At 38.1% G+C, this 15,638-nt stretch overlaps 1 protein-coding gene across 1 annotated transcript in view; it reads left to right on the forward strand.

The window, feature by feature from the left end:
* The first annotated feature begins 356 nt into the window (after positions 1 to 356).
* RAP1GDS1 (RAP1, GTP-GDP dissociation stimulator 1) overlaps positions 357 to 15,638 on the forward strand; it is a 61,707-nt gene continuing 46,425 nt past the window's right edge. The window contains exons 1-2 of the mRNA XM_009697659.1: positions 357 to 390; positions 1,861 to 1,968. Coding sequence (XP_009695961.1) covers positions 357 to 390; positions 1,861 to 1,968 — 142 coding nt within the window. The remainder of the gene's footprint in view (positions 391 to 1,860; positions 1,969 to 15,638) is intronic.

Genomic DNA, 15,638 nt, shown 5'->3' on the forward strand with positions numbered 1-15,638 from the left:
TGGGTACCCTACACCTGTGTCCTTTGACAAATTCCAGTGATACTTCCTGAATAATTTATTTAAGCAATGAGACTTTGCAGTGCATGTTCAGCTCTACCCTTGGTTAAGTGTCATTCAATAAATGTGCTGCAGTAAGCCTGCTAGAGAGTAACATAAGTCAGTACAAGGGAAAATGATAAATCTCTTTTTTTTTCCCCACCCTGTGGTAGCTTGTTCCAGAAGGTGTCAGTTCAGCGTAGCGAGGAGAGCTGGTAGGGAGGCTGGTTTAAGATCTCAAGGACCACAACCACGTGCAGCTGCCTCAAAGGCTTTTACAGAGTTGCCTGCGCGCTGCTGGCTCTCTGCATTTAGGAGTAATGGGATTCCTGCCTGTAGACTACCTGAGAACACGTTCGTTACTGAATGGACAAACTAACTGCCTGATAAACAATTTCCTGACAAATTTCATACCTAAATACTGAGCACTTCAAAAATGAAGCATGTTACCTTTATCTATGTGAGATATTGGGCTACAAAAGCATATGCTAATAAAAAATGGAGGTGGGACAAAAGCCACAGCTTTGGCTGAGAAGCAGAGAGCTCCAGGAGGAGTGAGAGCCACCCTCTCTGTGGGACGCCTGCTGTGTCTCCGCTGGGCAGCCAGTGCCTCAACGACAAAGGCAACATAAAGGGAAGTTCTTGCCGTGTCTCCTTTCCTTTGCACCATCCCATGTGTGGGCAAGTGAAGAGGAGGCAAAGCAGAGCAGCTGCCAACTCGCCTAGGAAGGGGGCTTCCTGGTGAGAAGCTCTAAGGCAGCACTGGCTGCTGTTCAGGCTCAGGAGGTACCAGTGATGCATTGCAAAGATACTGTACCTACGGTTCCGTAGGGTTTGGGTCAAGGCTTTTTGATTAGTCACTGGGGAAAAAGAGGCAGCTAGATGCTATTTAACGTTATTTGTTTTGAGTAACACTTACTGCTTACTGGCAGAGTTGACATGGAAACTGAATCAGCACTCATTTTTTAAAAGGATAGTCCATTCAGAGTGAGGTTAGTCATCAGCAGACAAACCAAAGAGGCTCAGGCTGCAGCTGCTAACGCTTATACCTTGCTTGTGAATAGACGGAGTATTCAAAATGGTAGCAGTCATATTACCCCAACTTTTATGGGAAAAAATGTGCATCTATTGAGAATTGTATTACACGGTTTGCGTTTGGGTGATGTTTTTTTTTTAAAGACGGAAGAGTTATTTAATTATCTGATATCCACAACAGAACTTTCTTATTTCTAGAAGATGCCTTATGTTTTTGTGGCTCAGTTGAATTTGAAGAGTTAACACAGTTGATATAAACAGTGGTGCTTGTAACATTGGGGTGGAAAATGGCATAATAATTAAAAGGCTATAAGCTTAGCACTAGGGATCTGTGAATGTATAGCCAAGATGGAAGCCTACACAGCATGAAGAAAATGGCATTTTCAATTACTTTCCTTTTATTGATGAAAAAATTCAAGATGTGCTTATTTCCATCGTATTTTTTTTTCCCCACACACAAGGATAGAAGCAAAGAAATGGCTGCTGGTTTTCTGCACCAACTAGGCTGAGAAAATATTGATGGCTAAATTGCTGTTCAGTGGTATTTCATAAAGCACCTGCTGGCATCCTGTTCTCAGATGCAGAATGATAAATGTATATTTAAATTGGACAAGATCTATAACCTTTGACTTCTTGCTTTTTGTGTCCTCAGAATACAGACCATACATGCCTTCTTCATTGATACAGGATCTTGTTTACTTTACAGTAACTATTTACATTCAAGGCTATAATGCTGTTACCAAATTGATGAGGACACTGATTTCTCTTTCCTTTGTGTTTACCAAGCAGATAATCTAAGTGACGCCCTGAAAAAGCTGAAGATAACAACCACTGACAGCACAGCAGATAGCTTGGAGGGATGCTTGGACTGTCTGCTTCAAGCTCTGGCACAGAACAGTAAGTTGTATGGACCTTTCAAATTTTAAGCCATATGATGAGCTCAGTGAACTAAAATGGAGGTAGTAAAATGTGGCACAAAGACTGACTCAAGCAGTAGGCTGCTGGATTGACTGTTCTGGGCTTTGGGGTTTTTTTAACCCATGTATCTGTAACATTCAGGTAGCAATGAAGACAGTGACAGGTAAATACCTGGATATTCGGAACAGCTGCAGTCCAGTCCTTTTTACAATATGATGAAGAAGCACAATTACTTTGCCAGTTGATCACTCAAGAAACAAAGAACAGGATGGACAAATAAGCCTGATAGGATGGGGAGAGGGATATGGGAGCTGCTTGCTAATTCTGGTTAAAAGAGCATAGTTTCCTATTTGTAATGTATTTTTCCTCATAATTCTGATCCTGTATTTCGTATTTCCAGTAGTTTCAATTAGCAGAAATAGGCTGGATATCCAAAGAAGGTCCAAATTTGACATGCAGTATGGTAACAAAAATAACTTAAGAATGGAACAAGATGTCTTTTTCACCAAAAGCTGTAGAATGTGTGTCCCCACTTGCAGTAGGCAGAAAGGTGTGGTAAATGGAGATGACAGTTTATAAGACTTTTCCAAGTTTAACTTTCTTAGCGCTTCAGATGGTGGCAGAAGAAAAATCTGTGTACAATTTCAGGTTGAAAAACTTGTCAGGATAGATACAAGCCATGATTAGAAATTCTTTATTTAAAAAAAACTTAGTCCTTTGTAAATATCAATACACTCAAAAGTACATACTATTAATAAGTCTTGTTTCTTTCCCATGATGGTATTCTGTACATCACAGCCTTTTGGTTTAGTTGATGTAGAATACTTCACATGAGGTTTTTCACAGTAGAATGGCAGCACCATCCATATCAAATCAAACATGGATTATAACAGTCTCTGCATTTAATGGTAGTGGGTTTTTAATTCAGATTATTTTGCAAGGACATGTCAGCCAGGAAATAAAATATTTGGTTTTTAGATCAACCCGTTTTTGAAGATGCTGAATAATTTTTCTTATAGGTTTATTTTTAAGGTATTTCCAGTACTTTAATCCAACTTCCAATTGGATTTGGTATTTCCAGTAGTTTTAAGACTAATACTTAAACGATAAGTACTAAAAAGAAGATGGTATGAAAAGTGACAAAGTACTTAGCATCAATAACAGAGTTTACCATTTTGCCTATGAAAGTCGCATAGCTGTGAGACAGAACAAGTTTGGCAGATGCAAAATGATTTTGACTAATGTACAGCAAACTTACCGATGCTTCCTTGCAACCAGATGACTGTCTTCCGTCTCAGTCTAGGGCTTTGCTCTTCCTCCCAAAGTCTTTTCTCTTCTAGTCTCGTAGCTGCCAGATCAGATAAGCAGATTATTAGGATTTTGACCTCTCTCTTTTGGGTACTTTTACAAAATTTAGCTATAATCCCTCCACCATTTACCATGTTCTTTGTGTGTAAGTCAGTACCATGATTATAACCCTGCTGAGCTGCCACATGATAGACATCTCCACATCAGATTGTTTATATAAAACTACACGTTAATTGTAATGCAGAAATAATTTAAATAAGATTTCTCAAATAATTACTCTGCTGTCCTTTAGTACACTCCCATGTGTATGATTATATTAGTGAAATATACATTCTGATTGTAGTTCAGTAAATCATCATATTAGAGTAACACTAGGAAAATCAGCCATGCAAGGAACAGAGTTTTTTTAAGAGAATTTTATAGGACTATGATTTCATTGGGAGTTCGTGGTGGTATTGTCACAGAACTTGAAGTTTTATTCACTTCTTTAAGACTTGGAGATAAAAATATTATTTTGTCTTACATAAAATTTAGTGTATTACAAATACACTAATGCAACCCACTCCTATCTACTGCCAGCCAAAAGAGGCAGTTAAACCCAGTGTTAAGACAACATTGAGATTTCTAACAAAGGAAATAATCATTTCCACAACTTCAGTTTGGGCATATTGTATGTACATATGAAAGTTTCAGAGACCATTACACTGCTCTTAATTGCTAACTGCATGTGTGCAGCATAGGGTTGTGGTTGCTGCAGAAACATAAGTGAAATTCCTTAGTCTAACAATACAGTGACAATTATAGTTCTGTTTATTTTGCATACAATCTTGTAACTTTTCATTATGTTAAAACATTACAAACTATTTTCTTCCCATATTGTCCACCATACAGAAAGAGATGGCAAAGTTATGATTAATATTGTAGCATTTCATTTCTTTTTATGTAACCTGCTGCTTTTTCTTTTGTTTTTCACACTCCTTCTGACAGCTGATCTTTTGATAATCCCAGGCAGGCTGTGGTGCCCTGGAACATACCACCTCCTGTCTGGCTTTACCAGCTATTCTGCCATTTGTCACAGCAATCAAATTAAGGTGTATGCACACCCATGTGCTGTACTACACAAGGGTGAATCAAATAGTTTGCTGAATGGGATAACTGCTGGTAAATATTTGGCGAGCCAAATTCAAATGATTTTAGCTACTGTTTGTCTAGGGAGATAGTTATATAGGCCTTCACATCTGAGACCCGGGTCTGAAAATCCTGTGCAGGTGGTGCCTTTAGGAGACATTGTTTGGAAAGATGTATTTTCCTATTTATGCAGATATTTTAGTTCTTATCTGTCACCAGAACTTCTGGCAGAGGCCAGTCATATATGGCCTAGCTTGAGGCACTAGAGAAAACTGAGGACGTTAGGATGAAAGAGGCAACACTGCCAGATGAATAAGAGATAAGCATGCATTAGAAATGCTTTAGAATAATAAGAACATACCTCATTTTGTGTGGACTTCCTTCAGCATTCCCAGTGAAGTCAACTGGTATAGCTGGGGACTTTGCACCCGCAGTAACATTAGTCTCGGTTCCCAGCTAATGTAAGTCGGCACAGCTGCTTTCACCTCTGTGGATCTACCTCATTCATGTAAGCTGAGATTCTGTCCACCTTACTTCTGAAAGGAAAACAGAAATGCTTGATCTCTCTCCGCCCACCAGCATTCACCATCTCTAGATTGCTAAACTTTCCATAATTTAGATTTTTTAAAGGAAGGCTGTGGGGCAAGATCCATAAGCAATGTTAGCAGCAAAGAAATAGTCAGGCATGCACTGAATGAAATACTGGATTCTACTGAATCAGGAGGAGAAAGTCATATATTGCATGTGTTTTCTTTTAAAAACTATATATTAAAACAAATGACTCCATTGTCTGCTCCGTAGAATTTGGATTCTTTCTATATAGACATGGTTTGATGTGTTATTGTCAAGAAAGAATTTTGCTGATCGGGAAGCCGACAGTTTACAGTAATATGGAGCGTAGAATGATCGTAACAATCAGAGAAGGCAAAACCCAAGGAATTACTTTGTCAGAGAACATGATTCTGAGGTTCTGCAGCTTTTTTTTGATTCAGCTTAAAAAAAACCCTCTGAGATTAACTGCATTGCAAAATGAAATTTAATTTTGTGCTTAATGTGTCAGTATTCCTTACATTATCATTTGAGACTTTTTACAAACAGGGGTGATTTTCTCCCCTCCAATGGGCAAGAGTAATAAACAGCTTATCTTGTAGCTGCTTTATAATAATGTGTATAAAGAAGAAAAGACTAGAAGTCTGCAGAAAAATCCACAGGATAAAATTGGGGGAAGGAGAGCTCTGGTAGGTGAATCTGGATGCATTTTTCTCAGAGAACTGCGGTTGTGTCACCTCCCTGAGCAAACTGCAGAAGGATGAGCAAGTTCCCTCGCCCTGGGCTTCAGGCTGCCCTCTGACCGACACAAGGGTTGCATCCTTGTCTGCAGCCCCCAGCCATCTAACTCCAGCTCTTAGCCACAGTTCTGAAAGCTGTGTATGTGCTCTGATACTTTTGGTAACTTTCTGTCATATTTAGCAACTTTGGAATTCAGGGGTATTTTGTGTTTGGGTTTTGGTTGTTGTTTTTTTTTTTTTTTTATGACAATTTACAGAGGAACATTCTCTGAAATCTCATTCTTCCCCTGTGTACAAGCAGTACAGAAAGTTACACTAAAGATGCAAGGGAGGCATATTTGCTTTTCTGACCAACAGAAATTCTCAGTGCAAATACTGTAGAAAAATGACAGTATTAAACACCAGCTCAAGTGGCATCATTAGACTTGGTATATTACTGAATTTTATTGTTTTTTGAATAACAGAAAACAGCTGAATGTTACAAGCTCAAGTTACTTTCTATTTTGGAACCAAACCTATCTTGTGAAAATGAAAACAATTATTGGTTTCAAGAGTTTTGTTCTAAAAGCAGAGTATTACAAGTTTTACTATCATAATTCAAAGAACATAGTAGTTAGAACTGAACTAGTTATATGTAGAAAAAGATCTGTGAGACAATGGATACAACTTCATCCATTTATGATTTTATTGGCTCAGATATTTTCAATTTAAGCCTTAATCAATGGCAGGCTAAACTAACAGAGAAGAATATGAGAGCTTAACATATGCTTTGTAGCTTGGAATCTATTTTTAAAAAAAAAACTGGTCCAAAAGAATTTTGAAAGATTGTATGCTTACCATTTCTGGAAAGAAGTAGTAAGTGCTTTATTTTTTTATCTGACACCGAAAAAAAATACAGGAGATACTATTGGAATTTGGGAACAATAGGTTAATTGTATTGTATGGGAAATAAAACAAAAAATATTTGCTATCATTTTATATGAATTATGCAGATTTATACCTATTAAGAGCCATCTCATAAATACTGTACCTGTCAAAAAAGTGCAGTTAAGATCCTCAAATAGAGGTCCACAAGAAAGGACTGCCTGAGAAAAAGAAAACAAGATGGAAATAGAGGTTTTCTTTTAAACCACAGGCTTTCTGGGGCATAATTATTGAAGCAACAACAAAAAAGAAAAATGTTATTGCTAGTCCAGCCATGCTGCATTTCAGATACAAGAGGTTATCGCAGACATAAATAACCCAGTTTTCATAAATGAGAAATCTGAAAATCTGCTGAGAATGTTATTTTTGGCTCTGATGTGCTCAGTGTAAGAGGCTGAAAATGCCCACTAATCCCAGCCTTCAGCACCTGGCTCTGAAAAATGTCTGACATGTAACTGAAGTGCAAAGGCTAGCACGTGCAATTGAAACATTTTTTTTTACATACACTTTTTGGGAGGCTAAGAGTATGACTTTATAAGTTTGTATGTAAAAATGATTTTTTTTACATAATAAAGATAAGCTTAAGTGAGAGGGCAGGGCCCCAATTTTGAAAGGGATTTAGAAATTTTGGAAAGCTCTTACAGTTCAAAGGAGGAGGTTTAAAATAATGCACTTTACCTTGAAGATGTGGTTGGCTAAAATGCTCTATTTTCTATTTGTTGCGCTATGCTGATACCTGCTAACTCAAGGAACTGTCAAATGACACATGACAATTTTAAATTCATGTTTGAAACCAGAAATTTCAGCATTATCCTAAGGCTTCTTTGGCATGTCATTTTTCCCCCCATAATGAATGCAGTTTCTTTGTACTATTTTGTTTGGTCCTAAAACATATTTTGGCTACTGTAGCCATGTTTTGTTTTGAATATACTCACTGTGTTGTATCAGAGGAAATAACATTATGTTACAAACTTCCTGAGCAACTGCTAGCAAACCTTTGCCATCACTGTTTCAGCTTTATGGCGTTGAGATCATGAGCTCAGCCCTCCTACCTAAAGCTTCTGTTCACATTTTCTCTTGAAAGTCACCAGTGGGTTTTCTGAAATGCGTTGGTTCCTATTTGATGGCATCATAGAGGAGGATGTGTTAGCATCTGGAGTGCTTAAGAAAATGTTGGATTTCTGCAGAGACTGCAAATTTCTCACATTCCTTCATCAGTGATGAAACTTTCCATCCAATGCCCTGAATCTTCTGTAGGCACTTGCTTTCAAAGGCATCTAGTTTCCTGTCTGTAATGTTTTGGTGGATTTCCAGTTCTCACTACCATATGTTAACACAGAGGTTATATTTGAGTTGGAAATTCTTCATTTTATTCTGTTCTTTATAGCTGTGGCTTCCATATGTTGTTGAATTTAGTTAGTACTCATGCTCTTCCTATACTTGATGTTCCTTTTTCTGATCTTCACTGGCCGTAGAAGATGGAACAATTCCTCTACTGGAACAGAAAAATCATGGAGAATTTAGAGATAATGTTTTGTAATTGTTAAATTCAGGGCTCAACTGAAAAAAAAAAAATCTGAAATTTTTAAATGTACTATTGTCACTATTAATGCCTTCGATTTTTTTAAAAAATGAGAACTTTACCTATTTTTATCTATTTCCTTTTTGGACATGTTTGACAGTTCTGTGTACATACTGTTATTCATTGCAGAGTCAGGTAAGCAGCTATCTGCTTAACTTTTAGCTCATGAGAGTACCATCTGATTTCAGTGAAATCTTGTGCCTCTTTAGTACGCACAGGATTAAGCAACAGTCATTTCATCTTTTGTTTCTGTGATCCTCTCACACATTAGTATGAAAGTAAAAGATGGGCTACCCTCCTGCCCCAAACATAATAAAAATTAAGGACCTTTTGTCCTAGCATAGTTGTTCTAAGGTATAAACATTACCTGAAATTGCTTTCATTTTTTCCCATTGGCTAGACATTTAAAGCTTACTCCTTTCCTGTTCTGAAGCATGGAGGCAAAAACTTCACATTTCACAGCTTGCTCAAGCAGATGTGTCCTTAAACATCACCAAACTAACCTTTCTCTGTTTTGAAGAGACTGTTTGAGCAACATAAGAGTAAAATAAGGTGTAAGAGTAAAATGAAGTGAAAATCATTTCTTGTGAATTGTGACCAAGTAACAATGCTTTCATGATTGTGAATGCTTGTGCAGCATTATAGCTTAAAGCAAAACAATAACCACCTATTCTGACCCTCACATGTAGGATTAACTTTTGGCTACTCTGGTTTCATATAAATAAAAAAAGAGCACTCAGCATTCCTGCAGATTTAATACAGATTACTAACAAGTAAACTGTAACAACAGAAGCCAGTGCACAAGCACATCAAGGTAGCATAGCACAAGCAAATGGGAAGGCAATGGTACCAGTTGGATCAGTGGCCTATTAAACCAACTGATAACTAGCAGAATGAAGGCCAATGATAAATAGCATTTCCCTGCTCTCTTATTCCTCTTTGATCTTTAGCATCTCCCTTTCTTAGCAGCAGTCTCTCTTCCAGGTGAATTTTTGATCCTGCTCAGGTCTGCCCTCCAATGATCCCTAGTATATGTCATCCATCTGTCATCTCAGAAGGAGAAGGTGGCCACCCATGGATGTATACTCAGACACAGCAGACACATGCCTGCATCTTAGTCGTGATATGTAAGTGTCCCAGCCTGAACATTCAAACAAACAACAGATATTTATGGTGGACATCCATGAAAAGGAAATACGGAGATGAAAGCTAGAACATCCTCCTCCAAAAAGGCAAAACCAAACCAGTATTACTGCTAATTGTCTACTGAAATCTATAGTTTAATCTCTGCTGAGATTAAAGTATTCTTTAGGAAGATAGTGGCCTTAACCCATGACAAAGATTTTACTATATTATTCCTGGTTTGACTTGGAAACTACAAAAATATTAGGCGTAGCACTGAGCTACCCATAGTACCTTGTACAACTTGTTTTCTTTGCGTATTGGAGACATGAACTGGTGTCTGTTTAGCAACTGCTAAATCTTGATCCAGCTGCTTTGGACTTCAGTGATGCAGGGATGATGTATTTAATGTCTATTCAAACCAAGGGAGGCAGAGGGAATAAAAATGAAAAAGGAAGAAATGAAACTAAGTGGATGAGTAACAAGGAACAAAGTAGTGCATAAGATTTTTTTAGAGGAAGGAGAGAAATGGGAAAAGGGAGAAACAGATTTAAAGATAAAATTTTTGAAAGAAAACAACAAGCTAAATGCAGGTATCTAGGCGGCGATGGATGCCATATCTTCATAATTCCCGTTGCCTTCTACAACAGCTGCTTGCACTCAGAATCTCTATTGATTTAGCTCAGTATGTTACTGCAGCACACGTTTCACATGTTTAGAGCCCAGAGTAAAATTAGTAAAAGGAATATAAAGAAAGGTCCTGATTCTGCCAATATTTACATATATTCTTACCTTTAAGGACATAGATTCTTGTGTTCTGGTAGTTCCACCGAGCTCAAGAGGTATATTTGTATGTATAAAGCTATATACGTGGCACCATCAGTCTTAATTCTTATGTGCCAGTAGGTGCCAAGGAAAGCGTTCTTCCTTTAGAGGCGTATTTTCAGTTTATTTCTTAGTACACTGTCTTTGCTGAGCATCATATAAACCTGTTTTTCTTGATGGACAGTATAAAGCTATAAAATTAAGGAACAAGCATGACATAAGCATTTAGCTTTTGCTGTTGAATTATGTTTTACAACATCTGTATTAGTAGAAATTAATCTAACATTTAACATAATCGGGAATATTTTGCATGACTAAAAATCATTTTGACTTGTATGCATAAAATCAAGTCTTATGCACACATAAATGGTAATTAATGGATTAGAGAGGAATAAGTTTTTGACAGGAGCATTTTCATATAGAGAGATAGTTTTAGTGAGAAAATGAAGATAGTACAAAAAACTCTGAAAAAGGTTTTATATTCTGCTGCTAGGGAAGACTTAGGCCTGGTTTTGCACTAGTAAGGATGGAAACCGTCTCAGTACATTTGCAGTCTCTACTGGCTGAAACATTCCTTTACCACAATACCTTACACCACATCCGTCAAAGTAACATTACCAACAAAACAGACTTTTATTATTTTTCTAGCTTTTGGCAGTATAGCTGTATCAGCAGTAAGAGTTTGCTGGGAGGAAGCTGTCAAACCAAAAATCTGTGTCTTAGACCGGCATACTCATACAAGCAAAAATTTCTAGTCTGCCTCTGATGCAGATAATCTCTTGTAGTGGAGCCAGAGGTTCAGACTGAATTGGGCCAGCTCAGCCAATTAAGCTCATTGCAGTCCATTAAGTTTACCTGACAAGATTTCTAGTCAGATGCCATTCTGAAAGTTGGGGATCCTGACGGATATTTTGTAAGAGGGAGTTTTGGCTCAAATAGTATGTTATAAAGCGTTCCGTCTTTTTTCTGAAGAAGGATGTTTGTTGCATCTTAGCTCATGAAGCTGTTGTCTTTTCATGGCACTGTATACACATAATCCAGAAATGTTTGATCGTAAGTGCTGTATGTAATATATTATTACAGTATATCTATTTTATGGGAACATACTAAATCAAGGTGACTGCTTTTTATTGGACTGTCTCCCAGTAAACTGGCATACCCTAATGATGCTGAATGGTAATCACTGCTGCTTAGTGGGATTATATTTTACATAAATTCCTCTTAATAGTGATGTATTTAGTTAGTGCCAGATAGTTAAATGATGTTTACCCAAGTGTTAAATTCCAAGTGCTATTCATTGAATACACAATATGTCAAATAAAGATTAAATATATATTTTTTCTTCGCAGAAGGCATCAGTGAATAGCAGTTCCAGCTAATAGAATTGACAAATTTCTTTTTAGATTGCATTTTTAAAATGCAATACAGAAGCAAAGGAAAAGACCTGCTTTTGATGAAAAACTGTATTTAGAGATCATGTAATTCACAATTTGGGGTCTGAAATTTCATTCTTAGTTTTGTCCCAGTCCCTTATGACTTATAAACATGATCATTTTTAGATTAGCTTTTCCTTAAGCTCCTTTGGCAGCAAAATTTTTTGAAAACATCAGTAGCTAAAAAATTCCTTTGTATGTAGATGTACTCTTCCAGTGAGCACTGGGCAGAATTTTACAGCAGGCGTTTGAGCTTTGAGCTTGGTTGAGAGCAGTCTTAAGAGATTGCTTAAAAGGAATATGAAACATTTCCTGCATATATAATGCTTAGCTTTCAAATCTGATTTGATTTTTAAACTAAATCAAATTTGGAGAAAGTATTTTACACTATGGGCATAGTATTTCTGTTATACAGTTTGAAAAGCTAAAGCATGAGGATACTTAAGGCTTTACGCAGGGTCCTGTAATAAGTCCAGTTAGCACAAGTAACAGAGGAGGCAGATTAAAATGTCCACACAGGCTGAGTATAAAATGTGAAGATGCTAACGGATGACATTTGTACTAAGATGCCAGACAATGAACTTGGCGGCTCAGGCACTAATATCAAACACTTTCTGCAACTATGCTACCGAAGTGGTTACCTCCTGCAGAGAGTGAGTCAGAAAGGGGGAGCAGGGGAACTAACAGCTCAGATAAATCCACCAACCTATGCGTCAGGGCTTGAAACTAGATCCAATTCAGAAACTCAGGGACTCCAAGCTGCCTAACTTTAATATTCTGCCTTGTGCTGTAACATATCCGTGGAGGTATTGATGTGAATATTTCTTCATTGAAGGCAAAGCTAGCATGTATTTTTATTAAATTACTTCATTGGTACCTGCAACAGGCTATTCAAGGGGTGGGTCTCATCCTGAAATTCTCTTTTATTCTTTGGATATAGCTTTTGGAGATTTTAATCAGTGAGAATCATGCACCTAGTTGGTTAATGAATCTGTCTCCCCATCTGTCCTTCCTTCCTTGTTAGAGCTGAGATTTTAATTACAAACATCTGTGCACTAGCTCTGTTTCTTCATTAAAAATAGGATTTGAAGTTCCCCTGTTGCTGCTGGCAGAGACAGAACAGAGCAAACACCGCACTGGAAACATACGGACGGCTAAGGGACAGTTCTCCCTCCCTGTCTCCTAGGGGTCTGGTTTGAAGGGTAGGTGAGCAGGCAGATTGTTTTTGTGGGGATTTCCCCATGTGAGGAGGAGCATGCCGAAAGGAAGTTATATTTATACATTTATTACTATGCATAAATTATTATTAGAGGATGTTTTTTTTTCTGTAAAGACAACTCTTGATAATTGGAACAGTCTTTACGGCTAAGGTATGTTAAGCAAAAGCCTCTTTGTCAGTGGTGCATTCTTTGTTGCATGAGAGCACATGATTTGTTTCACTGAGGTTCTTTACAACTCACTTTTTGTGCTCTTGTAGTCAGATTAAAATCTCCATTTTGTGCTTTGGAAAATATAGTAGGAGTCTATGAAGAGAAAGACAATGCTTCTTGAAGGAGGCTGTATCAGGAGAGAGCAGAGAGCATCAATGCTTTATTTTGGTCACATGAACCTTTTTTACTGTGGTGGTTAGGAGGCTGTGGCAGTTAGAAAGATATCCCTTGCTCCCTTCATTCTCCTCCCTTCTGCCTTCTGAAAGAGCAGATGGAAGGTTCCTTTCGTGGTATACGTGGCTCATCATTATTTATTCATGTGTTCATCTTTGTCTTTCTGATGAGAGTACATGTAGGAGGAACGTTACAAAGCCAAGGTAATTTTCTGCAGTAGTTTCAGGAGATTTATAAAACATGTCTGCAGCTAGAAATACATACATTTTTCAAAAGAGTACATTGGAAGCACAGTTGGCTTAATAAAGAGGACACTCACAAAGCTGCTTATTTACAATTCTGTGGTGTACCTCATTTCTCATGTAAAGCTCCACAACGTGGGAATTATTGCAGTGCTCGCCTTCTCTACTGTTGGGTTACATCTAATAGTGTAACTTAAACTCACTGTTCATAGAGAACAGGAACAGCGCACCTATAGTTTTCTTCCGCTAGCCAGGGCAAAGTAGTAGCACTTCTGACAGATACATCTTGCCTTTCCCTTCCCTTCCCCCTCTGCCTTTTCTTTCACTTGAAGGTGGATGAAATGATGCAGAGAGGAGAAAAGAGTGAATAGAGAGGAGTGAAATTTCAGAGGAAATAGAGCTGAGGGGAGAGAGTGTAGAATTTAATTTGAGACACTCATTGGATTTTTTTTCCTGTAGTGATTTCTGCTACTTAATTAAGCAGTCTGATAGCCACAGTGCTCAGCTCTCCAGCTCTGATCTATGGCATTAAAGAATTTCCTGCCCACACCCTTTATTATTCTGACTTTAGGCACTGCAAAAACCATGAAAAGCAAGGATATTGACATTTTAATCACCCAGCTATGACACTAATAAGATTTTAGCACTATGTGATCTAGCATACCCTTTGTCTTGATATCTAGTGATATAAAGAGACATCTAAAGCTGCAGGTTTAACCTTAGAGGTTTTTTCCCCCCCAATTATGCTGCCATGGCACGTCACTGTATTGTATTGCGTGCAAAACGGCTGTTCCTAAAGCAGCATTATTACAGCACTATTAAGATAGGGGCAGCGGGTGCTCTACAGGTGGGTTGGTGCATGCAGACTGCAAACCGAGCTTTAAATGAAAGCATTTGAAATCAGGACATCATATATAGCAAAAGAATTTTGAGGTGTGGCACGCTAACATCAGGCTACCTAGATTGTTAGGTGTCCTTAAGAGACAAATTGAACAGATTGAAAGGGGATGCAATTCTGCTAAAGGAGTTAAAATGGTAAGCATAAGCCAACTTCTTAACATGTGATTAATGCTGGCTATAATTTCCTTTTTCTCCATTATAAAAAGCATGGAAGGAGATTATCTGGTGGAGATGTTGTCTAGATCTTTCTTGCTTCTAGAGAAACTTGATTTTTCTTGCTCCAACTACAATTGCCAATACATTGAAATAACAATTCAAAAGATAACAACTGAAATAAGTTTTCAAAATAATTTAGCCTCTAATGATTTATTAGGAAGCCCAGAATGAACCTAGCATGCAGCAGATTCATACCCTTAACAAATAATACCTCTTTTGTGCATATACACGCAGGGAGGAAGCCAGGCAGGCCTTCTCCAGCCTATGCAGAGAATAAATACAGGCAAGAATGGAGGGTTACCTATGCTAAAACCATTAGCAATTTCACATTCTCAGCAAACCCCAAACTATTTCTCCTAGGCCCAGGCAGTGCTATGGGTACCAGCCCTTTGGCAGCATTGATGCGTGGTTTTCCAGTCGTAGGTTCTGCAGAAGGAAAACCAAGTCATGGTTTTTACAATCACAGTGAAAATACTGCTACATAAACATGACCCTTCATTGTCCTCGCCAAAAGAATAACACCACACACACTTTCCTTCATTTCTGTTCCTATCTATGTCCCGTTGCCTTTTATGCGTTTATACAGGACCCATATTACATGAAGCTGAGCAAAAGAGACAGAGGTGCGTGGGCCTTAATGGGTGGGCAGTCTAAATCCATGCTTCCTGAAGTCCTGCCCTAACAATTGTGCCACTCTCCAGTTGCAAGTGGAAAACACAAAGGAGAAGAAAAGCTTGGCTTCATTTAGGGCAATTATTTGCTTTTCAGTGCTATCTGCAGCTGCAGTGCCCTCCTGCCACAGTTCTACCTTCAGTGCGTCCTGCAGAACAGCGTCTCGAACTGCCGATGTACATGTGCACAGAGTAGCACACAAGACTCTTAGCTCGTGTTTTCCAAGTAGCCATGAAGTAGTTGTCCCATTTGGGCACTTCTAAGAAACAGCCAAACTGCTTATATACCTACAGCTGTACCGAAATCAGCTTCAAAACCTCCAACATATTTTCTTCTACAGCCATGTATTTCAACACTTAATACCTGAACTGAGCGTACAGTTGACTCCTCAGACAAGTGAAGGG

The sequence above is a fragment of the Cariama cristata genome, unplaced genomic scaffold, assembly GCF_000690535.1.
Source record: "Cariama cristata isolate BGI_N322 unplaced genomic scaffold, ASM69053v1 scaffold1173, whole genome shotgun sequence".
NCBI classification, from domain to species: Eukaryota; Metazoa; Chordata; class Aves; order Cariamiformes; family Cariamidae; genus Cariama; species Cariama cristata.